The 26,783-nt window shown below is 38.6% G+C and overlaps 1 protein-coding gene across 2 annotated transcripts in view; it reads right to left on the bottom strand.

Annotated features, from left to right (window-relative positions):
- The window catches only part of cadm2a (cell adhesion molecule 2a), a 224,677-nt gene that overhangs the window by 19,516 nt on the left and 178,378 nt on the right, over positions 1 to 26,783 (bottom strand). For both annotated transcript variants that reach the window (XM_078266238.1, XM_078266239.1), the window contains 6 exons: positions 19,737 to 19,889; positions 15,071 to 15,208; positions 5,988 to 6,149; positions 5,390 to 5,480; positions 5,109 to 5,287; positions 697 to 810 (listed from right to left, as the gene is read on the bottom strand). In XM_078266238.1, the coding sequence (XP_078122364.1) occupies positions 697 to 810; positions 5,109 to 5,287; positions 5,390 to 5,480; positions 5,988 to 6,149; positions 15,071 to 15,208; positions 19,737 to 19,889 (837 nt within the window). The remainder of the gene's footprint in view (positions 1 to 696; positions 811 to 5,108; positions 5,288 to 5,389; positions 5,481 to 5,987; positions 6,150 to 15,070; positions 15,209 to 19,736; positions 19,890 to 26,783) is intronic.

The raw sequence follows: 26,783 nt of genomic DNA, 5'->3' as shown, positions 1-26,783 counted from the left end.
AGCTTTATATAAACAACATTCATATTATTGAGAAATAGATTCTCTAAGAACATCATATAGCAGTAAGATGCCCATGTGATGGCTACTGAGTTAACTCTCTGAAAAAGCTTTTTAAGTCAGAAATCTCTAAGCTTGAACACAGCATTAGAAGTCATGATGAGACATCTCCAGTGGCCAGACATTTTCAGTTGGAAATGACATTTGCTTCTTTGAGGTTTCAGGGCACAGGCGTAGCCAAGTCTTTGGAATGCCAAGGGGACAGTGGACGGGGTATTTGAACAGCTAGACTCTTTTTGAATACAATGACCTGGAGTGTTTTAGAAACTGTTACAATCGGAATAATGTCCTTATTGTTAAAAAAAACAAAACAAGTAAATGTCAATGGACATGCATGTCATTGTCATGTCCAAGACAGTTTATATTTACTAAAAGGGTAAAAAGAAAAAAAAGGTAGAAAATGCAGTATCAGAAGATAGGAGGGATTTTAAAGCATGTTTATCATTAGATATTTTTGCCAGTTCTTAGTTTCTCCATGTCTCATTGTGTCCACATGAGGCAGAAATGCTGACGTTAGAGGAAGTGAAATAGCCGAGAGAGAATTAATAGGACGGAGGAGACACGAAAGTAAGAGGGAAGCGGGGATATACAGTAGCATGCTGAGGGGGCTGTGGAGATGCATGGGGTGGGGTACTGTACCTCTGTTGCCAGTGACTGTGGGGTCTGAGGCGTGGGTGTCTAATAGAGCGGTAGGATCTGGAAGGATGGGAGGTAGGGGGGGAGTGGTGGATGGAGGCAGGGTTGTGGGGACGTCTGGTGGAGAGGAAAGACAGACACATATACACAAAAACAATACAACAACACAAAAAATGAATTCACATGGGGGAAGTTAGGTACTTTAAAATAGCAACACAAATTTGCAAAACATTATATAGTGATGGGAAACAAAAAAGGGCAAAATGATGACACAATTCAAAGGATATACATACGATTGAAAACACACAACAATGAATCACTGTTGATGCAAAGTGTTGCATCACACAACTTACATTAATTCAATTGCTGATCTTTTTTGTGGCCTCTCATTTGATTGACTTTTAATTACAATATTTTCTTTAGGGTCAATGTTCATAAGTCATATTTGAGAGACAAACACATAGTTAAATAGCTGAATATCTCCCACGCACTTTTGTGTTATAACCATTTAGCATCTATATCATCAATAAAAAGACAGGAGTAGATTTTGGCTGTATTAAGACTTTTTCTGCATGGATGGGAATAGCCTGTGGGTGTATCTTAGGCAAAGTGCAAAATCTGAATAACAGTGATGCAGTATGCACTTAAAGTGTAACGGAAGAAACATTTGTTGACATCTTCATGTTATGTTTAAGTCCTAATCCTCTATATTTTCCTCGTCGTTTTGATTTAAAATGTTCTGTCTTGGAATGTGAGGGTCATTTCTGTAGCAAGAGATCAGGATTAACCCACAATCTGCTAATGTTGGCTGACATCTGTGAGGATAGATCCTGCACTGGGAACCTCTCCACACCAAATGAAGAAAGTCATTTGACAAATGATCTGTGCCAATTATCCATGTTTGCAAGGACATTTTCAGGAGAAGGTTGCAAAGCCATCATTACCATGCTCTGTTTTTGACTTCTCACTACAGGATCACGGTAAAAATGCTTCATGCGAAGGCAGTGTTTCTCATTGTCACATGATGAAACAACAGGAAAAATGGGACTAAAACATTTTTTGACAAAGTTAATAAGGTTAGACTACCGCCTTGGCTTTTATGTTTGTGTCATTTTGCTTTTTATGGTGTGCTTGAGGCTTTTAATTGGCTGTGGTACTCTTTCCCAGGGCCAACTGTCCTGTGTGTCTCAGTGACATTTCAGCCTAAGCATGAATTACTAAGCAGCTAAGTGTCTTCGGGAAAGAGGTTAGAGAGAAGATGTCTCCTCGTTGGAAGGGAACCATTAAAAAGGTATTTTCAAAGAATTATGGCGGCACTTGTGAAAGGCTAAAAGGTGTGCTAATCACTAATGAAGGGTAGGAACAGACTAGGTGCCATTTCAAAAGAACATGTAATGAATAGGCCTCTTTGACCCTCCCATACCCAATTGCCTTTTTTGTGGCGTATAATTTGTCAGTTAAATAACATCACTGTCATTATGTGCATTGGTTATTCTTGTTGTTACATTCAGCTGGCATTTAAAGGAATTGTTAGATGCACGCAGACACCCTGGCATGTGGGACACTCATTAAACCGGCCCAAACTATTCACAGGCAATTAGGTGAGGGGTTATTGGAGGGGTAAATAAAAATAAAACTTTTAAGCTTTACTGTTAGTAATACAGGGCCCTGATATACCGATTTGAGTGGAGTATTACATTATTAAAAGAGATAATAACATTACTTTTATTTTCCCTTGGATGATTCTAATCAATATGCTGCTATATGTCCCTTTTTAACTCTGGTAATCAGATTCAGACATGGGTATGCAGCCTTCTTACCTTGTACACTTCACATCTCTCTCCGCTTTTAATATAGCCTTCACACAGGATTTTAATTTGAAGGAAAAATAAAATAATATAAAATATCAGATGGTATGTATCACTCACTCATCATTGCTGACCTGTGTTGTGGCTTTCAATGTAAATATGGCACCTTGGACATACATTATTTAACTAAATATCTTAGTAATGTAACTGCTAGTCTATATCCTTGACGTTCCACTTCCGGGATTGCTCTGTTGCCACCGGAAAATCCGCGGATTTCACTTATTTAGGCCGGATATCTGTTGTCTTGGGCTTCCTTTGGGTTGGCATTTTAAACTCCAGTCAATTTATGAGGACTATGGTTGATCTTTTCTCAGATCTCTACAAGGTAAATCCAGACAGCTAGCTAGACTATCTGTCCAATCTGAGTATTCTGTTGCATGACTAAAACAACTTTTAAACGTACACGTTCCACCAAAACAAGTTCCTTCCAAGCCTATTTTGCAGAGGCAACGCAGCTTTTCTCAGTGCTTAGCACCGCCCAAGAGGATTGTGATTGGTTTAAAGAAATGCCAATAAACCAGAGCACATTTTCCTCCCATCCCCGAATGCTATGTGGAGTAGACACTCCTGCAGCGCGCTTTGGAGGAGTGTCTACTGGCAAAGCGAGACTATGTAACTGCAAACATTGTTATTACTACATTTGGGATGGTTTGAATTTAAGGTCTTCATACAGTATATACACAAATGCAAGCAAATGTAAATCTGTCTTGTACCAGTAACTTCTGCACAAGATGAGTATGAAATCAAAAAATACAGTTTGACGACAGCCTTACTAATTCAGAGAAGTCAAGTTTGAGTTGTATAACATTGGGATTTTACCTTGTCCTTACCCAGTTTAATTTCACTCAACATACCCTACTTTGGCTGCTAGCTGAAGATCACATTGTAAGCCATTAAAATACCTTTAATTTAGAAGATAAAATTCTATTCATATGGCATTTACAATGTTATTTTGATACATGGATGTAATAAAGTGATAAAGTGCTTGACTTTCAACAATGCATTTGTGTAATGACATGGCTAAAGTCAAGATCCTTCTGTGGATTTTTTGTTGGAGAAAGAAATAACCTGCATGCGTTATTTCTGTTTTCTAATCACAGGCCACCCTTGCTAGCATACTGTATGTTCCACGTGGATGCGCATGGTTCAGTTCAAGTGGATGCGGAAAATATACATTAGCTTTTACTGTGATGTGTCATAAAATGTAAACAGAGGAATTACAGAAATACAGAATTGGGATTTATATAAGTACACTTATTTATATGGCAAACTGGGGAGGAAAAAAAACATTATTTGATATATACATTTGGATAATATATATCAAAGAATGTTTTATTTATTATTTTTTATTTAATGCCACAAATGCTACACAACATACAGTAACAAATGGCACACACTATATATATATATATATATATATATATATATATATATCTCAAATAATAATTTGTTTCCCCTCACCCTGTGTGCCATTTGTTACTTTACAGTATGTTATGTAGCATTTGTGGCATTACATTTCAACATTCCTGATTTCAGAGGTTTTCACATATTGCTGTGGCCTTGGCTATGACCATCAGAAAGCACTTCATAAACTATTGACGGTAACCTTGGTTGCATCCTTTATCGGCTCCACATCTGGTTATTACTGTACATCCACCAAGGGCAGTCAAGAACGTACTAGAAATCACTCTAGCTCTGGCTATCGGCTATGGCTTAATCTCTCATGTTCATCAGATTAGATATGCTTTTAAATAAGAGAGCAAATGAAACACCCCCTTAGGTTTCGTGTAATGTTAATAATGTAATATTTTATTGATCCACTTAGGGAAATTCTCTTTTACCTCCAGTCGTATGGTCTCTCTGGCCAAAAACTGCCTGCCTCTTTATCCCTCATCACTCACTACCTTAAAACTGAGGGGGAAGAGATGTGTCACTGCTCTGCTTTTTTTAAAGCATTATTACTTTATGCCAAGAGACAAATGGCAGAGGAGAAACGGAAGCTAGGAAGAGTTATCTATTTTCCTTCACACTGAGTCCCTTTATCCCCCACCTCCTCTGGCGTTACTAGGAATTACTTATCCTTCCTGACAACGCAGCACTAAATTCTGCCTCCCTCACACATTTCCCTCATAGTGTATATGTGTGTGTGTGTGTGTGTGTGTGTGTGTAGAGGATCTGGGATGCAGGTTTATTTAAGGAAAGGCGTTGGTGGCATTTGTGTCACCTAAGGCCCTTATTCTCCCGGTGAGAGATAGTACCACTAATCACTCTTAGCACTGATGCTGTATGCAGATCAGGATGTATTATAATCCTGGTTTTTGCAATGGAGTTTGGTGCTTGTGTCTGTGAGGTTCATACTTTCTACTATTTATTTGTAGCATTATTGGAGTCCAAGGCATCCTCTTGCAGCTTTTTCTCATTTGAAAGGTACTTTATCTGTATGTTTTGTCATATGAGTAACTGATGAAGATTTATCTTTGTTTCTTTACCTTTGGACATGATTACCTGAAAAACAATTACCCATACGTCAGTCATCTTTAAACTCACCATAGACGTAGAGTACATATTCAGCACTGCTGGTCCCTAGGTGGTTGCCGGCTTCGCAGCGGTAGGTGCCGTTGTCTGTCTTGTTGAGTGAAGTAAAGGTGAGCTCCCTCCCCTCTACAATCATCCTGTCCAGGTCAGGAAGTTCACTCCCGTCCTTTGTCCACATCACAGGATCTGGCCTGGGAGGTTAGAGGATATAAAAGAGAAACAAGGCATGCTTCATGTTCCTGTCTGAAGCATTTAAAAGGCTGACATCAACTAACAGAAGTTGAGTGACTTACGAAGGGTTTCCTTTGGACACACACTCCAGCTTTAAGTACTGACCCTCCTGAGGGACTGCAAGGGACGGGATGATCTGCACACGTGGAGCATCTAGGACAGACAGAGAAGGCTCAAAGTGAGGGCTGACAATATGGAATACATTCATATTAAAGTTACCATCCCATTTTTATCTTGCTATTGTGTTATAATTTAATGATTTACTAAAATATTCTTATTTAAGTGGTAAAAAAGCATGAACCAAAAAAAAGGTCATTCTCATTGAATTGTCCTTGAACAAAATCCTATAATTTTCTAAATATTAATGAAATAAAATTATTTAAGATGTCACCCTGTGACAGGTTTTGATAAAATATATCATGAAAAAGAACTGTAATTTTTGATCTTTCATTTTAAGAACATTGTCATGATTCAAACACAGCACCTGGAGTTTGTAATCTGAGTTTTTCATGGATGATAAATTATTAAATTTCCTTTTTTGGAGCTAACAGGATTCTGCAGCTATAAAAGCATTCGTAGCTACTTCCTTTTTCTAATCTATTTTTCTTTTCCACTTCTGTTTGTGTTTGAGTGTGTGCATATCTTAGTGTGTACACTCACAATGGACCTCCAGTACTTCAGTGGCCTGCTGTGGTGTCTGTGTGAGTGCCACATGGTCCACTCTGCAGGTGTAGGCCACTCCATCATCATTTCTGTCCACGTGCAGCTGCAGAGAGCTCCGCACCGTAAATGTCTTCCCACTTGCATTCACCTCTTTGGCACCTTTGGAGAAAGTTGCATACTGTCACAGGTGCAGCACATTTATCTTGCAAGGAGTGAGGGCCACACATCAACGTGATGTCCCTGTGTTCAGCTTAGCCCTGCTTTACATCCACAGCCAGACTACACCAGGGTCTTCTATACATATAGACAAGGGCCTAGCATGCAATGTAACAAGCACCTAAATGGAAATTCCACAGTATCTTTACATTGATATCTTCATTATAGTTATTGGCCATGTTAGGGGAATTATGCATGCCATTATTCCTGTAAACATTCTGCAATGAAATAGCTTTAAACAAAAGAATTAATAATTAAACACATGATCAAACGAGAAAAAACAGCCCAGCTCACATTACACATCTCCCTGGATGCTGCTTTGGCATCTCTATAGCACATGTCCAATTATTGGCAGGACTCTTAACAAAACCCACCTGCCTCACCTCTAGGTCGGGGACTCTTTGAATGTAATGTGTATATTTACACCGTAGGCCTTTTTGACCACCTCTGGCCTCCCCTACCATGTCTGCCTGGGGCTTCACTGCTCCCACACAATGTCTAAATCTCACCAAACACGTTTCTCTCTTTCTAATCCTTCTACCTGACAACCACTTCCAGCCTCATTGGGACAAAAACATTACCAGGGCCAATCAGACGTTTGCCAATAACTTCAATCAGCCTTGTTGCAAAGTATTATTATGCACAGTCCTCTCCATCTGTACAACCTGCTCTCAGAGCTAACCCTGCAACACCTGCCTTGTAATACCAACCAAACAGCTGATCCACCTCTCTGCGCCCATCAACACCCCAATCATTGCAAAGGCATTGGAGAACTACTCCAACCCAGGTTCCTTAAATCATCTACATGATGTCCTAAAATTTGGCTTGCTCCTTGATCACATCATTCCACTTATTGCCGCATTAGCCTCCCCAATGATCTAATGCCCATCTAGGGCTCAATGATGGGCCCTAGATAAGCCAAAGGTGTCTGATTTAAAGTTCCACGACCCTCATGACACCAATCTTTGACCACGACATTAGTGTCCTTGAAAACGTATTGGCTTGCAATGAATCATCATCCCTAAAGGCAGTGATGCCTACTAGTCACAAAGTTGACCCTGCACTGCTTTCATCCTCCGTCCCCGTCACACTGTATTTGAGCTTGACACTCTGTACCTGGTCAGAGTGCCCTGCGCACAGTCCAGATGAACAGAGTTTTCAACATCATACTACCTACCTAAGAATCCTAAGATTCTGCACAAATTCATACCTAATAATTTAAGGACTGTGGCTGTGTTCAGGTACCAGACAACATTTGATGATGCCAATTTTTGATGAAGCCTCAGCCTACGCATATCACATGAATGTTCTCCTAAATTCATAGACTGTTAAGTATGCGTTACGTAATACAAATGACCATCCTCCTCCAGACTACACATGCCAACATTTACAACTCACCACCGCCAGATCTGCTTTAACCTACTAGCTGTAACTTAAGTGCTTACATGTATCCACCACCAAGCAGGTATTTACCCAACAGATTCTTCTTTTCAATCACATCTGCTCAGCCAGTGTTTTGGGGGTGGTTGGTTTGCTCACATCATGCCAGCAGCCAGTATTTGAAATCACATCAAGCTTGTTCATCCCCACTCCTACAAGGTATTTTTCAGAAGAGGAAAAAATACTATAATACTGTATTTAGCTGTCCAGGCTCTGCATTTAGGTGTTGACCTGGTTTGTAAAATTGTGTCCCTTTTTCTTTTCTCATCATAGCAAATACAAGAAAGCATCAGTGTATGTACAGTCTCATGCTCTCTCTCTCATGCTGGCCAGCTTTGTTTGTATCTCCTAAAAAGACTGTTTATGCTCCATATCCTTCTCTCCTCTGCGCTCATCTGCTCCACTTTCTAAGCATTCTACCCCACTGTCTCCTCTCCCTCTCCATTCTGCCAATCAACTATTCCGCTCAGTCACTTCCCGCCTCCCCTAGAGATGAATGACTGACAGGTCTGCAGTGTTAGCAACATCCACCAGACAACAAGAGAGGGGGAAATGGCTGGATTTCTTCACAAAAAAGAAACTGCAGGAGACAAGGGATAGTGAGAAAAAGTAGAGTGCTGGAGAGAGAGGACATCAAATTTCTATATCAAAGCATGTTTAGCAGTTGCAAACATTCTCCTGCTATTTCTATTAGTTATTCCACGTCCTCATAGACTGCCTCTCCCTGCCTCTTAAACGTGTCTTTCTCCTTCTGTCTGCAGAAGGTTCCTTCCACAGATATGCTGTTTTCAATCACCCTATCTTTCTTTGAGTCTGTTTCCTCTATTCCCCTGTTAATATTTGTATTTTATTGTTGAGGTTAGTATTGGGGTCAATGAATAGTTAAACTGACTTGCACCAAAGAAAGGTTCAATTACACACCGACGTAACTGAAAAATTATAAAATATTTTCAAAAAGGTTATGTGACATTTTCTACTTCACAGCTGTTTCTAAGTCAACTATATTTTTGTCTTGGCACAAGTTTGAAAAGTGGATAATAACTTATAGTGTTTTTATTATTTTTAAAGTATGTCAATTCAAAACACATTGACTGAATGAATCATCCTGAATTGTGCAGTTTGATTGTGCTCATGTCACATGTTATGCCGTTCAAGACCAGAATTTAAGTACTTCAATCAATGTAATGGGCACTCAGAGATGCCCTGGTAGAAACTAAACTAATGTTCTGTCTGTACTTAAACTCCTCTATTTGTTATTTTAGGTTGGCTTTCAGCAAAAAAACAACACGATTATTTCTCAAAGTGAGTTCATACATTTTTTTATCTAAGAGGTTCCTTATTGTAAATGTGCTCCGCTCCAAAACAAATCTATCTAAGAGATCGTGAAGCTCACTTCCTATATAATTCTGCTTTGTGATTTCAATGTCTGTAGAACCATTTAGATGTCTGACAAGATGTCTTGTCGCATGGCGATTTCAATGGACTCTCTGATTGCCTCTGTGTGATTCAGGGTAAAACGTGCTTGCACAAAGTTTGAGTTTGTTAATATCATTATTTGGTCCAAAGGCTTATTAGATCCACGTTGAGAACATAATAACAGGTGTCTAACAGCAAGCAATACCTCATTGTAAAAGTGCGTCAATCTGTATGGCTTCTATATGGTTGTGTGTGTGCACAAAAGTGTGTGTGCATGTGTGTGGGTGAGAGAAGGTATAATTGGGCTATAAATATCTTATCACATTTTAAGTGCAGCTGAAAGAAGCAGCTGACATTGTGCTGCCATTAAAGCTCAGAGTTGTCAATTGTATAGCAGCTACTGAGTTACTTTAAGCTGTTGGTAACTTCACAAGACTCTTGCTTTCTCTGTGTTAGAACTTTAATACACACTACAGTGTTTCTCTCAGTACTCATATTAAACTATCTCTCAAAAAAATTAAATCATGGAGTCTTGCTTTTGCAGCCTTTCTATGTGGTTTAGAAGGGCTGAAAAAAGAAAATATTAAAAGTGAGTTTTTCAAATATAGGATAGAGGCATTTTTACAGTTTATAAAAGAGACAAAACCCAGCTTGAATTTTCTTTGTATTTTTATTTTAACTGGCAAGCAAATTAAAAATGCATCTTCTTTATGCTCTTGAGCCTGCCATCATGAATGTACTGTATATACATTTTAAGTGCAGCCAGCAGCAACCCCATGTGTATTGTCTAAAACTGCCCTCTCACATTATACGGTTATTACATCTTTCGCAGCTCTCTTATTTCTACACAATCTACATGATTTACTTAAGAATTGTTGGGGTATCCAGCATATCCAAAAACAGTCTCTGTCAACGTGTGCATTTAAAAAAAAATTCTAAATACAAAAGATATCCTACCATATTCACCTGTGGAACCTCTCCTTCACAAAAAGCCTGGCAGTATTTGGCTGTGTTCACGGCACACTGTTCTGTAAGTGGGTAATCAGAACTCTGCGTAGTTGGTGTGAGCCAAGACAGGGCCTTGGAGTATTAGAAATGGAAATGACAGGCGTACAAGTGTGAGAATCTGACCCTTTCATGCCATTTCACAGGAAAAAGGGACAACCCAAGAAAATAAGATGGAGGGACAGACAAGAGAGATACAGGATAACTTCTGGGATGGGGGAGTAATCATCAACAACAGCGACAGAGCTGACTAATCCTGGCAGCAAGGGTCCGAGGGCTGACTCAACATACCCTGAACTGCATCCCATCTAAGATTTAAAACAATTCACCTGTAAAATCTCTTGTGAGTGAGGATAAGCACAATATATAATAGTACAAAACACTACAATATAATTCAATTCACAATGCAAAGAGAAAAGATGAGCTGCACAGCAATAGGTATGGCTAAACTTTAAAACAAGAGCACTAATACAGCAGGCTCCAGCTCCAGGGAGGTGTGGAGATCCTGTAGTGTGCCATCCACCATTTTCTCACTTGTTCTGGCTGCGGAGCTGGGCCTGTTGGCAGCCTGAAAGCCCCCTCCCCTATCTGACCTGGTTTACCAGCTGGGCTCTGGGCTTAACTGACGGGTGACTACGACCAGGGAGCACTGTTGAGTTTCTATCAGTGCCTGGCACACTCTACATAATGTCCTTTCTGACATGGAACTCCCTGAGCATTCACAGCTAAGAAATGTCTACTGTGGGTTCATGAGGATTTTTTCACCGGCCCATCAAAAGGAGAGGTCTGGTCAGTCTCGGTGCCATGGCATTTAAATCTGGACAGGTGCTCCACCTCCAGGATGTTGCTCTTAACTGGCATAGACAGTCGGTGTAGCAATCTGATCTCCTCTTCTTTCGCCCCAGTGCTCAAGTCTAAGTCTGTTAACCTGTCTCTTATGATGCTAGAGACAGAGGATAAGTTGGATACACATATTTAATCAAGGTGATACAAGTTTAAAGAAAGAAAGAAAGTTGAGGTGAGCATGAGATATTCATGCTCAAGATTTTTTTGCTCTTTATTCTACCCATCTTGTGGTTAAAGAGTTTGACAAAAACTATTTAACTTAAAGTTGTGATGCTACAAAGAGATGTCTCATCTTAACCCAGTGCATAACCCTAATTAGTATAAAAATCTAACAGATTTTCACAGAAATCATTTCAGGCATGTGCGCATGCATGCAAGTACTTATGTTCTTGTGCATGTGTACAGGATATAGAGGGTGAATATGCGTTTTTGTGTGTGTGACTTAGACATCTTTTATTCATGCCACTGTGACTTGCAAGAGCCATCTTGAAATGACATCTTTAATGGTCATTGATCCACTCCACCCCAGGGAGCTGGATAGTATAAATGTAGTCCCAACACAGACTTTTTAAGTAGTGTGCAAGGTTGTCAAACACTTTCAAAATGACTGAAAATGTATTTTTCTTTTCTGGAAAACTACTTTAAAATACTGAGCTTAATTCTTATTTTAATGTTCACAGTGCCACTAGCAGTCCGATCAACATCAACATCATCCTCTTTGAAATAAGCTCTATAAGCTATTGCCTATTCCCTATCCTCAATAGCTCTTTCCAGAGCAAACCTTGAAATAATGATGGCCATTATTCTGTTCTCACTCACAGGAAGGACAATTACCCATAAATGAAGAAACAGTCAGCACTATTTAAAAAGGTTGTTCAGTCACAGTTCAACTCTTCAGTGAACGGGCAGACTTGAGCGATAGCGTACTGAAAAGTCAGCAAACAACGACAAATAAAATAGTGCAAGGATGTCTGCAGTAACAGTTCCTTGTCCTTGACTAACAAGTTTGACAACAGAATAGGGATGTGACCGCAAGCAAATTTGAATCAAATCTTTGTGTTTTCTTCCTTAAGCCCCCTTGGAATCGAGTTATCGCCTAACATGATGAAGCAATAACCTCTACAGTTTAGGTCAGAGAGTATGATAATACTAGTCCGATAGCGAACATCCCCACCCTTATTTGAAATAAATATTCATTTCATCTCTGCTCTTGGTCTCCACACAGCTCCCTCTGGTTCAGCGGTGTGTAAACAAGTGCTACATGTGGTGATATTGGCAGAGGTCTCTCTGGGTTATGGTGTGTAACTGAGATAGAAATATATCATTACTGGGTGGGGACTGAGGGGATCTGAGGGACAAAGAGAGTGAGCAATAAGAATATTGGATTCCGTTCCACACACACAAGCTTATGTCCTTACATGCAGGCTGTCTACTCCATCTGTCGGTTTTGCTCACACACATATACGAAGATACACACACTTAGCATAGGGTGTCCGTTAACTGCATGCGAATGGGTGATGGACTGCTCCAGTGGCTCTGCCGGTAATATAATCTTTTCTATTCCCCCAAATCCCACACCAATATGTCACAATTGCCATTTATTCCCAGCATGGTCACCCACAATCAGATGGCTTCTTTTTTTTTTTTTTTACATTGAACACACCCTGATCCAGGATGATGAACACTTCAAGTGCACTCACATATACCTACACTTGCATACATACATTGTGTATTAACGTGGGTTGCCCTTTGTGTTTGCTTGCTTCATGTTTATTTATATTGTCGGTTTTGAATGTGGAAAGAACGTCGAACCGCCGGAGAGTGGCTTGCACACAAATAAACTCCATTGGTGAGATATATAACAAGTCAGACAGAAGGTGTATTGGTAGACACCAAGAGAGCTTTTCAGTGAATTCAGTGAGGGCCGAAACATCACCCATCTGATCGAAATTCTTGATGAGTCCAAAAGCACATCTGATAAAAATCTTCTAATCTGACATTTGTGTAAGGTCTCAAGGTTCTGCTTTCTGTTTTGGGACAATGTTACCAAGATTTCAGAAGAAGGGTGAAGCTGAACACACTATTTGTGTCCTTTTTGGGCAAAGAAATACAACCTTGTCACAGTGAATAATATACTGATATAAAACTGTACAAGACCCAAATTAAAGGGAGTAGTGTGCCAAGCTGAGGAGAGAATTATAGCATATGACCTTAATGAGAAGGCGTATCCTCTTGAGACTACCTTCACTTCAAACCACCAAGGATATCTCTGACTACCTGGTAGCTTTCTGTGTTAAATTAAAAGAACATTATGTCCTCGCTATGTTTCTATTGCCTTAAAGGAAACTCTTCTCGCAGTATTGGGAGAAACAATAATCACCCGTAGAGACACAATAACCCTATAAGGGAAAATACCCACTCTGCTAATTAGAGTATATTCTTCTTCTATAAGCTTCATGTTCCTCAGAAGGGCAACAAGAGGACAGAGTATCAAGTATTCCGAATGATGTTGAATAAACATGTGTATCAAGTATTCCGAATGATGTTGAATAAACATGTGAGGTTGTCAATGAGCATAAGGATAGGAAAACTGTAATCATGCTGGTTAAGTGCTGTTTAGGGAAAGAAAACTCAGTTACTAGGTGTTTGTTAAGGCATGTCTATTATAGACCTGCAATCCAAAAGTTATTTAAAAAACTGTACACATTGTACATTAATTTAAGAATGGGAATACATTGACTATGTCTGTCTTCTATCTGGCGTACATTGCGCCAGATAGAAGACAGACATAGTCAATGTTGTCTGTGATATCAGAGAAGTACTGATAGCAGAAAGAAAAAGCATTAATATGCAAAGTTAATAAGAAAAATTATGCATGCTTTGGCAAAAAGGATTTTTGTGGTTTATTAATCCTTTGTATATAAGCAGTGAAATGAACTCTGTGAAGTGTCTGTGTGTTTCGCATCCCAAATGTGATTTTACTCTAAATTCTTCTATATTTAATTGGGTGTTTAGGATGTACAACACCTGGCTTCTTGTTATTCTCACCACTGAGTTTCATTGATCTGTTGGGTTACACAAAGATTTTGATTGTAGTGTCTATTATAGTGTCTTACCAAACCTGCATTGTTTTTTGGCAGTTCTAATATAAGAAAAAGAAAACCTGTGATTCTCAAGCCTATCTATTTGTTTCACTTGCAGTCAATTTAAATAAGAAAAGGGTGATTTGCATTTTTTTTTTATCTGCCTTTATTCTACTTTGTGAAACAGCAGAGAAACCTTTGTGAAAAGTTCTGCAACCGTGCTGATGATTTGTGACAGTCTGTCCCACTGGGTACTACATTTTATTTGATACAGAACCGCATCTGTTTCTCTCTTCCTCAGAAACCTAATTTCATCATTTCATATCCCTTGCTTTCTTTTCTAAAACTCTCTCTCTCTCTCTCTCTCTCTCTCTCTCTCTCTCTCTCTCGGTCTCCTGTTCAAACAATTACAAAGCGGATGGTTCATCAAGTAGAACAAAGCAGGAGCAGGGTGGAAATGTGGTGTGTAGTCCAGCCAGTGTGATTTAGAACAGCCCTCTCATAACAAGGGAGGTTAATGTATCGGTCTCAGGCCAGAGGACACATGCTGAATCTGCTCTATTAGAAACAACTTGTTCAGAACAAAAACACACTGTTAAAGGATGCACTGCAGCAGTTTCATGGTATCAGTTTTATGGAAAATACTTTCTGTCCATTCAAAATAGTATTCTAAAACAAATGCATATGTTATGGTACATTTGTGCTCTGTTTATTATTATTATAATATTATTATTATTATTATTATATATTATTATTTAGTTGAGTATTTTACCCTAAAGGTAAACTACAGTATAGCTTGGTATTGGAAATATCACTACATATGTAGCAACATTACTAATAGCATAGAATGGTTTTATCTTTTTAAAACTATGGTAGGTACTATGATAAATTGCTTCATTGAGAAAATGTTAACAAAAACAAATATGTAGTCCAATTAATGAGTTACATCTTTGAAAATCAATTTGCCATGTTTTAAAATAGCAAAAATGAAACCCTTGACATACTGTCTGTATGACATTACACACACTGTGTTAAAGTGGCAGTGATGCATCTGCAGATACAGATGTTATATACCTTTGATCTCCTTTTCATTCCTGAACCAGCGCAGGTCGGCAGCGGGCTTGCTGCCGTGAGTCATGCAGGTCAGAGTGATGTGGTCTCCCTCCATGGCAGGTTTCGTCAGGCCATCGATCTCTGGCTTCTCCGGCACACCTGAAGGATGGAACAGGAAATCACAGCGATGGAACTAATTCACACACAGCGGCATGTCATTATGCAACAATAATATTGTAATGCCTTATTGGAAATTCTCCTCCAGCTTGCGTTCCTGCAGGGAGATTAGACAGCAGACTACAGAGCAGCATCCCTGAGCAGTTTCCTGCTTGAGAACTGTGAATGGTCTCCCATCTCTGGTCCTCATCTTTAAGGGTAGGTTCAACCAAATTATAATTTGGCCAGGTTGTATCATATCTGTCTCTGCATCAACTAAAATACAACAGCTGTGTTTTCACTTGAACTATTTGCTACAGAAGAAAACAACAGAAAAAAAAAAAAAAAAACTTCTTTATGGCTAGCACATGATGAAAGTTGAAAAATATGTTTTTGTGTGTTTGTGACAATGTGGGTTAGGGGTAGCACAGGTGACTACATAGGAGGCCATGAGGTTGTACAGCAAATGTTAATTAGTGGCTTTCCCTGTAATGAGTGTTTTAGGTGTGTGGAGTCTGCCCTTCTAATGTCAATGAGCAATAAGTCTGCCTCAGGCTGAGTGACTGAAAGGTCTGTCAGTCAATGCCATTGACTGACTTTGGCCTCGTCTGTCTCACCACCTTGTGTAAGGTTTATTACCAGACTTAAAGGTCCTCCTGCTTTCTGTTTAACATCCTTGTGAACAAACTGTATGCGCAATCCTAACATGGGCTGCTGCTTTGTAGATACAGTATGCAGTTAGATTTATCCCTCTTAAAGGTGCTGTAGGCAGGATTGGGAAGATCCAGGACTTAGCCCAAAAATTTGAACATCAACAACTTCTCAGTCCCTCTCCCCTTTCTGCTGAAGCCCAAAACGTTCTCCTAAGCCCCTCCCCCCACAAGGGAGAATGAATGCGTGTGCATGAGCAGTGATTGACACACAGTTAAACACCCCCCCCCCCCCTGGCCATGATTGGTGCATCTGAACAGGGAGCTGTGGATTTTTGCAAATCACACTACAGCCAGATTTTTTTTTTTTTAATTACCTGCTTCATGTAATTCTACTCGAACATAGGGTCAGTTTCAGCAAATATGACGTTAGTTTTATAAGTCCTACCTACTGCACCTTTAATCTAACTAAATACTATACAATTTGCTATGCAAATGTATAGGTTTCAAGTATGTGAAGTGTCCCTATATCTAATTAAGTACTGTGCTGCGTGTGTGTGTGTGTGTGTGTGTGTGTGTGTGTGTGAATGAGTAAGTGTGGCTTGACTCAGAGAAGTGTTTGATGGTTTTGCTCCAAGACCGAACCAAAACAGATCAAATACAATGTTCATCTTATACAGCCACGTTCCCCTTAACTGTGCATGTTTCTCTGCTCATTTGTGCGTTCTGGATTTGTACATGCTGAGGGGTATTTGTGCGGTTGCATGACTGTTTAAGCATGACCAACAGTGTTTGGAAGACGTGAAAAAGAAAGGAAAGCTAGATTTCTAATGCGAGGTGAAATTTCCTGTTCACTGAATCACTAATATTGCCTGTGGCCATTGTGGTCACATTTCTTTATGCTAATCACAGATTTTATTCAAAGTTTAGAGAAGTCATGTTTATGAGAAGTAACTTAGAACCAAAATCAAAGTCAGTTACTAATAATAATGACACTTTTGTGTTGTGTATCTGTAATGCTAAAGCCTGTCATGTTGAGCATTTTTTTGGCCAAGCTAGTGGCGTGGCTCTTGGGATGGCAATGTCAGTCTGTCGGTGGGTCCACCACTTTGGTCCAGACTGAAATATCTGGTGAACGGATTGCCATGCCATTTTGTACGGACATTCATGGCCTCCAGTGGATTAATTCTTATAACCTTGGTGATCCCCTGACTTTTCCTCCAATGCCCCCATGAGGTTCACATTTGTGGTTTTGAGTGAAATGTCTCAACAACTCTTGGATGGATAACCATTAAACATTTACTGAACACATTCATGTGCCCCTCACGATGAACTGTAATAACTTTGGTGACCACTTAACATTTACATCTAGCCCCACCATCGGGTCAAAATGTTCCAGTAATTAGTTTTATGACCAAATAACTGCTAACTTATGATATTCCTATCAGCTTCAGCTGTACTTTGTGTTTAGTTTAATTAGCAAATGCTGGAATGCTATCACACTAAACTAAGATGGTAAACATGGTAAAACCTTACACCTGCTAAACTTCAGCCAAATGACGTAGTCATTGTGAACAAGTTAGCATGCTGACATTTGGCTCAAAGCACAGTTGTGCCAACATACAGCCTCACAGAGCCACTAGCATGGCTGTAGACTCTAGTCTCATTGATTTTTTATAACATTACTGTTTTCATACCCTATAATTCATAGTTGAATAATGATAGTGATTTATTTATAATTGTATTTATAGTGTTTTGAAAATTCAATTTGTGGGTAATAGATGAGCATGTTTGTATTGATTATCCAATATATTTTGAGAAGATCTGAATGTGAAGCTAATTTTGTTGCACATTTATTTATCAGTTTAGTATTTGTTCAATGTGTTCTTGTTTTCATTCCCAGCACTCACTGTCCTGAAACAGAGGCAGATAAACCAGGCCATTCCCAGAACATTTTGTATGTTTATTAAATCTCCCTCCATGTTTCCTGGCTTGCACCATTAACTATTGTTCAGCATTGCAAAATAATTTTCTCCATATCCTTATTGAGCAGAAGCCTTTAATGTCTCTAATTCTCTGAATGCTTGTTAACACAGAGAGCCAGCTAATGGTCCTGGAGTGCACTAGGACATCTATTAACATTAGCGGAAACTAATTGGCAAGATAATAAGCCCAGTGGAAGGAAATGAGACAATGTTTGTGTGGGGCGATGATCACAACACAAACATTACTAGAAGGCCCAACAGTATGTTTTCATTTGTCTGCAGATGATGGTAAGCAACAGAGTATTTGTAACCATAGTCAATTTGTTCTTTTTTTTAAACAAAAGCAAAACTAATACATTATTTAAATTTAAAAATCAACCAAAAAACACAACAAGAAAGTACTCAAAACTTCACCTCCACCAAGATTGCAGAATTGTCTAGAGGTTTCATTTTAGTATGTTTTGAAATGAACGTACACACAAAACGGAATTCACATATTGATAAAATCATTGCATACATGTGCCAGAGTATTTTTTCAAGTGTTGCATTGTTGACAAACCTTTGACATATTCTGGGATCTGAACCAAAAAATACTCTCTTTTCCCTTTCCATGTAATTTCATTAAAACCTTTCAAGACGTTTTTGTTTGGTGACGTATTGTTGTTTTAAGGTCTAAAATTTACACACTCAACAGTTTATACTATAGACCTTTTTCACAGCAGAAATGTTCACTTGTCATAGTAGGAAAAGTGCAGATGAAATTGATAACATTAAAAATGGCTCAGTTCCATTAAGTGTCCCAGTAAGCTATTGCAGTCAGCCAGCATGAACAATACTAGGACCATCTCCTAAGTGGAATTCAACTATCATTAATGTATTTAAATACACCTGTGCTTTTCCTACTATGACATGTCAAAATGTCTGTTGTGAAAAACAGGTCTATTGGTTAGAGCCCGACCGATATATCAGCGAGCCGATATTATCGGTCGACATTAGGCATTTTCCAAACTATCGGTATCGGCATTTATAATGGCCGATAAATGAATATTTGAAAAATAAAAACGGACGAAACACCCTTCAACCATGTTATGAGTGTTGGCGTTGCATAGTTTGTCCACCAGAGGGCGCTCTACAACGTCCCTGTTAGCAACACTCGTGTTTAACCCTTTAAGTTTCATATCTTAAGTTTGTATTTTTATACATTTTATTTATCAGAACTTTAATATATTTTGATGTTCCTCTGTTCTGTTGTGACAATAAAACAAGTTTATTTTTAAACTGCATTATCATATTATTTTAGTGAGAACTCATAAATAACTACAAATAACTCATGTTAGGGAAATCTGTTTGTTTTGTTAAGCGTTTCTGGATTTTTTTTTTTTATATATATTGGCCGATATATCGGAATATCGGATTTTTAAATCACCAAATATTTGTATCGATATCGGCCTTAAAAATCCTTTATCGGTCGGGCTCTACTATTGGTCAGCTCCTACGATTCAAAGAACAAGCATTCTTCATGTTAAACAATCCTGTAGAGATAAATTACTATAGAAGATGCAAAAAATACCATCATTTTCCACAAACAGTAGCCTATGTAGACCATAAGGCATTGCAGCCACGATAAATGTGGATAAGTGAGGGATGAAACTTTTTCTTTGTTCTTTTCTTCTGCCTAATCTACTACTTTTATTTCTTTACAAATGTGTGCTCCCAAACTGAAAGCAACCCCTGTTGTTTACTTCTTGGAAGTGTAGGATTTTCTTAACTATGTTAAACCAGGCAGGAAAGATTGATATTGAGGAAAGGTGAGTACACCAACAAACTGTTATTACAGACTGTATCTTATGTGTATTCGCAAATTAACATTTCCTTTAAATACTAAATATTACTTACCTAGAACAGTCAGGTAGGCTTTGGCTGTTCTGACAGGCATGGTGAAGAGAGAACAGGTGTACATGCCTTCATCCGTCAGCGTGACATCACTGATGCTGATGGTCAACTCTGACCATGATGCATGCACCAGCTCAATCCTGTTGTCCCTTAAAGCTGGACAGAGAGACAGACAGAGAGTTAGTAAACATTTCAAACTAGAAACTATGTGAAGCTTGATGCCCATTCTCTACATGTTATGTCTATAGGGGCACACTATGCACCAACACAGTCAAATAGACAGAGAGAAAGCAAAAGAGACAGTGTAGAGGAGGCACACTGAGAGACATTAACGAATGTGAGATAGCAACAGCAGGAAACTGCAAAATGGAAAAGAGAGATCAGTGGTATGTTAATATTTTGCTGTCCTTCTATTGTATGCTGCTAAACATGTGCATGTTGTTGACAAATACTGGAAATACTGTATGCATAAATAGATTTAAATGCATAATTAATCAATAATCATATCAAAATGTGACCTCAAAACTGAACTTTCTGTTGAATCTGAAAATGCTTCAGTAAACCTCTACAGTGAACCAAACTCACTCATTCTTCTCTGGGGGAAACCCTTGTAGACATTTTACTTATATGAAAATGTAATCTTCCAAAAGACATAACAGGAATGGAAATCAATACTGCAATAACAGGCTGAGAAAAAGGCCTAATGAGAATTTGGCAAGATGTGAGGGTTGAAATGGATTTGCTGAAATTGGATGACTTGTTGAAAGATACTCTATGGTCTTCGAAGTAGACTTTCTACTTTATGTCTGTGATAGTGAAAGAAAGACCTTCAGAACGTGGTAACACCGTAAAAAATATGTGATTCCTGCCTGTTGTCTCCAAAGGGGTGCATTTTTATATAGAAAACAAAACCGCACAAAAGGCTGGTTTGTACATTAAACAAAGACTATGTGGATTGTTGAGTGCAATAACAAGTACATTCATTCTGTCTGTGAGAAGGTTTGTGCACTTGGCTGCTCAAGAGATATATGCAAGCCTTCCTTTTGCAAGTACAATGCCTTTCTACAAAACTTATTTAATATGAGTAGCCAAGGCTACTTTGCTTTATTATTATTGTTTGTATTATACGTGTTTATATTTTCTTTTATGTAAGGCCACATGAAAGAATATTATTATCTTATTGTAATTTGGGAGAAATCATATAAAAAGTAGAGCACCCTGATTTTGTAACCTCTCCAAGAAGATTTAAATAGTAATGGGCCATTAGACAGTCTGTGTGTAGAGTACTTGAAAAAGTGGTTGGGTGGGTGGTGAGAAACGAGAGGTATCTAAAACACTGAAAGTGATTTAACATCCTCAGCTTTAAACCAGCATGTAACCTTTTCTCAAACTACAATGCAAACCCCAATTACTTTATACTCTTAACACATGATCAATTAAAGATCTATAAAAATAAATAAAATAAATGTAAAGTGTTATTTACGAAGGACGTAAATTGCAGTAACAATTAATTAACTTTGAAAACAGCTTTCAGTTAACTTATGACAATTAATTGTTGTGCCACAAGTCTAAGTGTCTTACATTTGATTGATTAAATCAATTCCGATTGCTACAGTATCAGTGTTTTCACCCACATACGGCTGTAATTTGTCAGTCCCTAGTAAATGTCTATAGCCCCTTGAGGTGACTAAGAAAGGTGGTTTTTGGCACATAAGCTGCATTCTTTTTACAGCGTCTGTTTATGCATTGCTGCAATGATCACAGAACTGACAAATGTAGAGAAATGTCAGCGAGCACACTATCTCATGTCATTTGGTCTGCCGAGGGATAAATAGCTTTGCTTTGCCGGTTCCACGCTAAACACCTACAGTAAAAGGCAGTAGAGTTGTAATCAGTTTGGCTAAACGACAGCTGCTCTCTTTCATTTATTATTGCATTTGTTCTGTCCCTTCCAGTCCCTCGCAACAGCGGTTATCTCTACATGCTGTGTACTGAGCCTGAGCAGGCTTGACACATTGATATGAGCACAAGACATATCTTTAGGCTTGGCACGGGTGACAGTACATTCCTGTTTTTATGCGTGTGTGTGTATAAGTACACATTGCCATCAATGCAAGACCACCAAATTGGATCTATTCTAACGCACTGGCAGTTCAGTTAATGACGAGACCTGTCCTGAAAAAGATAGCTATTTCATGCAGTATGTATACACAAAATGTGTACACCTTGTCTCATCAAAGAACACACTAAGACAAAGAATAGATTATTTTGACTGATTCTAGACAAAGAACAGATTCTCTTTGCCTCTTTATTTCTTTCGTTTGTCTCCTTCCTCCTACCCCCACAGACCTCATTCTGTCGACTCAGGCAGCTCCACTAACTTGTGAATGTGTACAAGTTAAACAATGCTTCTTTTCAACTGTTGTCGTATTTGCTTTGGGCAAGGAAGTATGAGCAGGCAAATGTCAGAAAATACATTTACTGTTGCTGGCTTGCTGGTTGTGGTGATGCAGCTCTACTTTCTTCCTTCGTCTGTCTTCAACAGCCCATTCTGGGAAGTTGTTTGTGTGAGACTGAGGGACAGATACATAGTTATTTGACTTGTTGGTCTACTTAAGCAAGGTAATGAGAACTCTGTAAAGCTGTGATGACATTGCATCTGCATTTATAACAAGAGGGCCTAATTGAAACGTGACTCGGCTAAAGCAACTTGATTATATAACTAGTAATATCAAAACTCCCTGTCAATCATCACCTGCATTATATGGTAATGAACACAGATAATAATAATAATAATAGTAATAACACAGATTTCCAGTTTTATTGAATTTGAAGATTATGATCATTCAGATTTTTGAGTTTTCACTCAGACCACTTGAATTACAATATGCTGAATAATTATTTTTGCCCAATAACTAAAATGCCTACCACAGCTTTAAGTGTTGTTTCTGCTTTTTTCATGGTTACAGGCAGAGATCAGGGTAGTTTAGATGCCAAAAAGCAGGAACATCCTGATCTCCCTGGAAGGGTGGATTTAAAAACAAACAAACATGAAAGGTGTCGTAAATAATCATGCAATTGTGATATAACTGGTAAGGATGCCATAATAAAGTCAAAATACAGAAAAAAATGTTTTTAATCAAATGAACAAAACCTTAAAAACAAAGTCCCACATTAATGGCTCTGTCTTTAAATTCTTCTTAGTTCTGATAGTTTTATAGCTTATTTGTCTCACTCAATTTAAATGGGACATATATATATATATATATATATTTAAAACATGAATACCAAGGCTTCATGATTTGTTTTGATTTTGCACTTGAAATATTTTGCAAATGTAGACTTTACAGCTGATCTTGGAGATTCTAAAGACCATTCATATGCAAAATAAGAAAGGAGTGACACACACACACACACACACACACACACACACGCACGCACGCACACACACACACACACACACACACACACACACACACACACACACACACACACACACACCCTGTACAGGTGCCATACGGTATATCTGTGTGTTGTGTTTAATGAGCACCTCATGCTCATTTGCATCCCTGATTCCTGACAGGGAAGCCATTATGTTGTCACATTTCTTGAAATAACACTGATTTAATCTTCCACCAATAAAAAAATAATAATAGTGTAGTGACAGGTTTAATTAATCGTTTGCGCTATATGTATATATATATATATATACTATATATATATTTACAAAATAATTTATGCAACAGGCACCCTTAACGCTGGTGGTGGAAGTTTTTGGCTTTGTTAGGCAAACATTCCATAATAATCTTCATCAAACCCCGAAAAAAGAAGCGATGCAAAAAGAAAAACAACTTCATTAATTTGACAACACATGCGCAGCATTCAACAAACGCACTGCAAATGCACACAACACAACCAAATACATAAATGCGCTGCAAATACACACAACACAACCAAATACATAAACGCGCTGCAAATATGAAACGATGCAAAAAGAAAAGCACACAAACCCAGAAAACAAATGCAACAAAAAAACGCAGCATCCACATTATACAACGGAAGTTCCCCAGGCCTCTAGAGGGAGCAGCTAGTGGAACAGCTGGATTTTCGACCCCACGGGGAGAGAGCGCTTTGCCTTTTTATGAGAGTCGGGTATGGCTGCAGCCTGGAGAACTCCATAAACTGTATATTAAATTAATATTATTATTAATATTATTAATAACATAATAGATTAATAATATAGAGTCTATGCTCCCGTCTCATGCCCTCCCGGCTGGTGCCGTCCCAGAGCTTCGGCTTTTCAAAATAAAAGCTTGCGTCTGGTTGTGAACTAAACAGTACGGCAATCATGCTATTGTAATACAATAACTTTTTCAGCAGATGTCTTACTTACAACACGTTGGAGTTAGCAAAGCAGTTTTGTGTTTATATGTGTGAGCGGGATTTATTCAGATTGATAAATCCCACGGTAAATTGGTTGGTTGTACAGGGAGGGACTATAAATCCTGTCTGTTTTTTGTATTTCAAGAGCGAATTGCTCCACAATATGAATACAGATTTATCACTTATTTTGTTGGTAACCGTTATATATATATACATTTATACATTTATATTTAAAACATGATTAATTTCATTCATTCATTTCATTGTTTTGATTTTGCACTTGAAATATTTTGCAAATGTAGACTTTACAGCTGATCTTGGAGATTCTGAAGACCATTCCTATGCAAAATAAGAATAACCGTTGTTGTATAATCACAATATTACACTTGAGGAGGCCTATACTTCAGTAATGCGCCTTTCGGACCTCAAAATTAAACCCTCTCATCTAATATGGCTTAAACAAACGTCAACGTTAAACGCTGATGCAGTTTTAAATGTTTTATTACCACGAGTTTACAGACGTCTCTGTTGATTGAGTATCACCTGTGACCTGATCTTGGAGATTCTGAAGACCATTCATATGCAAAATAAGAATAAGAAAACAAGAAGGTCTCTATTTTTCCCTCTTCTCAGGAGCAATGTAGCCTCCTGTCTCTCATTCCTCTCATTCCATGCCCAGTGAAAGGTTGGAAAATAAACAGAGAGAGCAGAGGAGAGGAATGTATCCTTTGCTACCTGTCTATGAAGGTGCCGCAGCTGCCTGCCATCCATTAGAGTCCATTAGTGCTGTCAGTCCTAAATGTGTTCATGGAGGACGGCACTGTCAACAACAACAAAGAGTGGAGGATTTGTATTCCACAATAACTACTTACTGAATGTACAAACATATGTTTTGCTCATTTAGCCTTAATCTGTGTCTGTCTGTGTACATATTAAGAGAGACAGGAAGCAAAGCTGCACTTCAGCATCAATCTTTGATTTGTTACTGTAACAATTGGTCAATACACCTGTGTCTATTTTTCTGCTGAAGTACAAAGGAGCTTACAGTTTGTGTGTGCGTGAGAGAGAAAGACAGAGAGCGAAAGAGAGAGAGAGTGAGAGAGTTGTCTTTTATACATTTGCTTGCCTTAATCTCAGCAGAACTAACACAGTACCTTGAGATGTGACAATTTTATGAGTTTGCCAAAGCAGATGCAGTTAGATATTCAGAAACCCAGTTGGGGCCGAAAGATTCCTCATGTTATTACAACGGCTGATGACCGTCGGCTTATAGGCCGTGTTGTGGTTCCTCTGAATGCAGCCATGACCGATCAGATAACAGAGAGTAAACGGCCATAATACCAAAGCCACAAGGCTCTCTGTTCCCTAACAGTATTCCGAAAAGGACAGAACAGAGAGGGGAAAAGTCAGCTGTCTTTTTGAAAAAAAAAGACTGTAAAGGATGAGAAGAAAGGCACATCTTTGAGAAGGAAAAGTGAGACAGAGAGACGCTGCACAGAGAAAAGGTTAAATATTTTTTGTTTCTTTCAAATACAATTAATGTGATATTTTTATTCTAAGGGGAAGACGTTCAGTCAGCCAGTGAAATAGTCTTCTTGAAAGTATGATGTTACATTCAATAACATAACAGTAACAGGTTAATAAAATAAAAAGTGTGTATGGAAATTTCCACCAGATCATTTCCTTTCACTGCAGGCCTAACGTTTTATCCCATGAAAGATGCTTCCGACTTTACAATTTTTTTTAAACATCCTGCTAATTATTTGTTTTCCAAATTTTCATACTGTACTGTATCTTGTGAATGCATCCCATGAATACCCACAAGTACAGTCACAAAAACATGACACAACAACGTTTCCCCTGCTTCAAACCCGATTATTAGTTATGGGGCTTGGTCTTTTTGTTGAGAATCCACATCTGACTATGACACAGTCGGACGTAGTGAATGCTGTAAATGCCTGTTTCATTTTGATCGCTATTAACATTATGATGCAGGGACGACACAGGGCTCCCAAACTGTCAAATAAATTATTCATGTTTACAACACTTGGTGTGTGGATCCCACAACAGCTAAATGGCAATCTCTTTGTCCACTTGTTTCAGACCAAGGGAACCAAACTACAGGTATGAAAGTTATCACACAGCTGATGGTTTCGTGATTCATCAGTATATTGCCAGAGTCTCACTAAAATCGCAACACATCACCGTGTAGCTGTATTATGGTGTGCTGTGTAGGCATACAGCACATACCTACATATCTAAATTGGCTGCATATCTAGCAGTTTTCCTACGGCTTCTCTCCGTCATTAAAAGCACCAGGTGAGTAACCATAGTGTGCGCGGGCATGTGTGTATGAAGGGTAATTACATTTGTACATTAAGGATGTGTTTATTGTATTGGCATACAGAGTGCATGCATAAGCAAACAGTCATGACTCCAAACTCACTCACTTTAAAGCTATCATGTTTGCACATTTCACTTGCCTTTTTATACCCCCCCCCCCGTCCTTTCCTCTCCCAGCCTTTCCACTGGCCTCACCTCCTTCCTCCCCTCCCTAGCCATTCGTCTATCAAGGGACAGTATGTATTAGAATAGAACCTTGGCAGTTGTTTGCTCATTCAACTGACACACTTTTATAATGAGAAAAGTGCAAATTTCAGAATATAC

Source organism: Sander vitreus, chromosome 13 (assembly GCF_031162955.1).
Source record: "Sander vitreus isolate 19-12246 chromosome 13, sanVit1, whole genome shotgun sequence".
NCBI classification, from domain to species: domain Eukaryota; kingdom Metazoa; phylum Chordata; class Actinopteri; order Perciformes; family Percidae; genus Sander; species Sander vitreus.
This window is presented reverse-complemented; position numbering and strand designations above follow the sequence as displayed.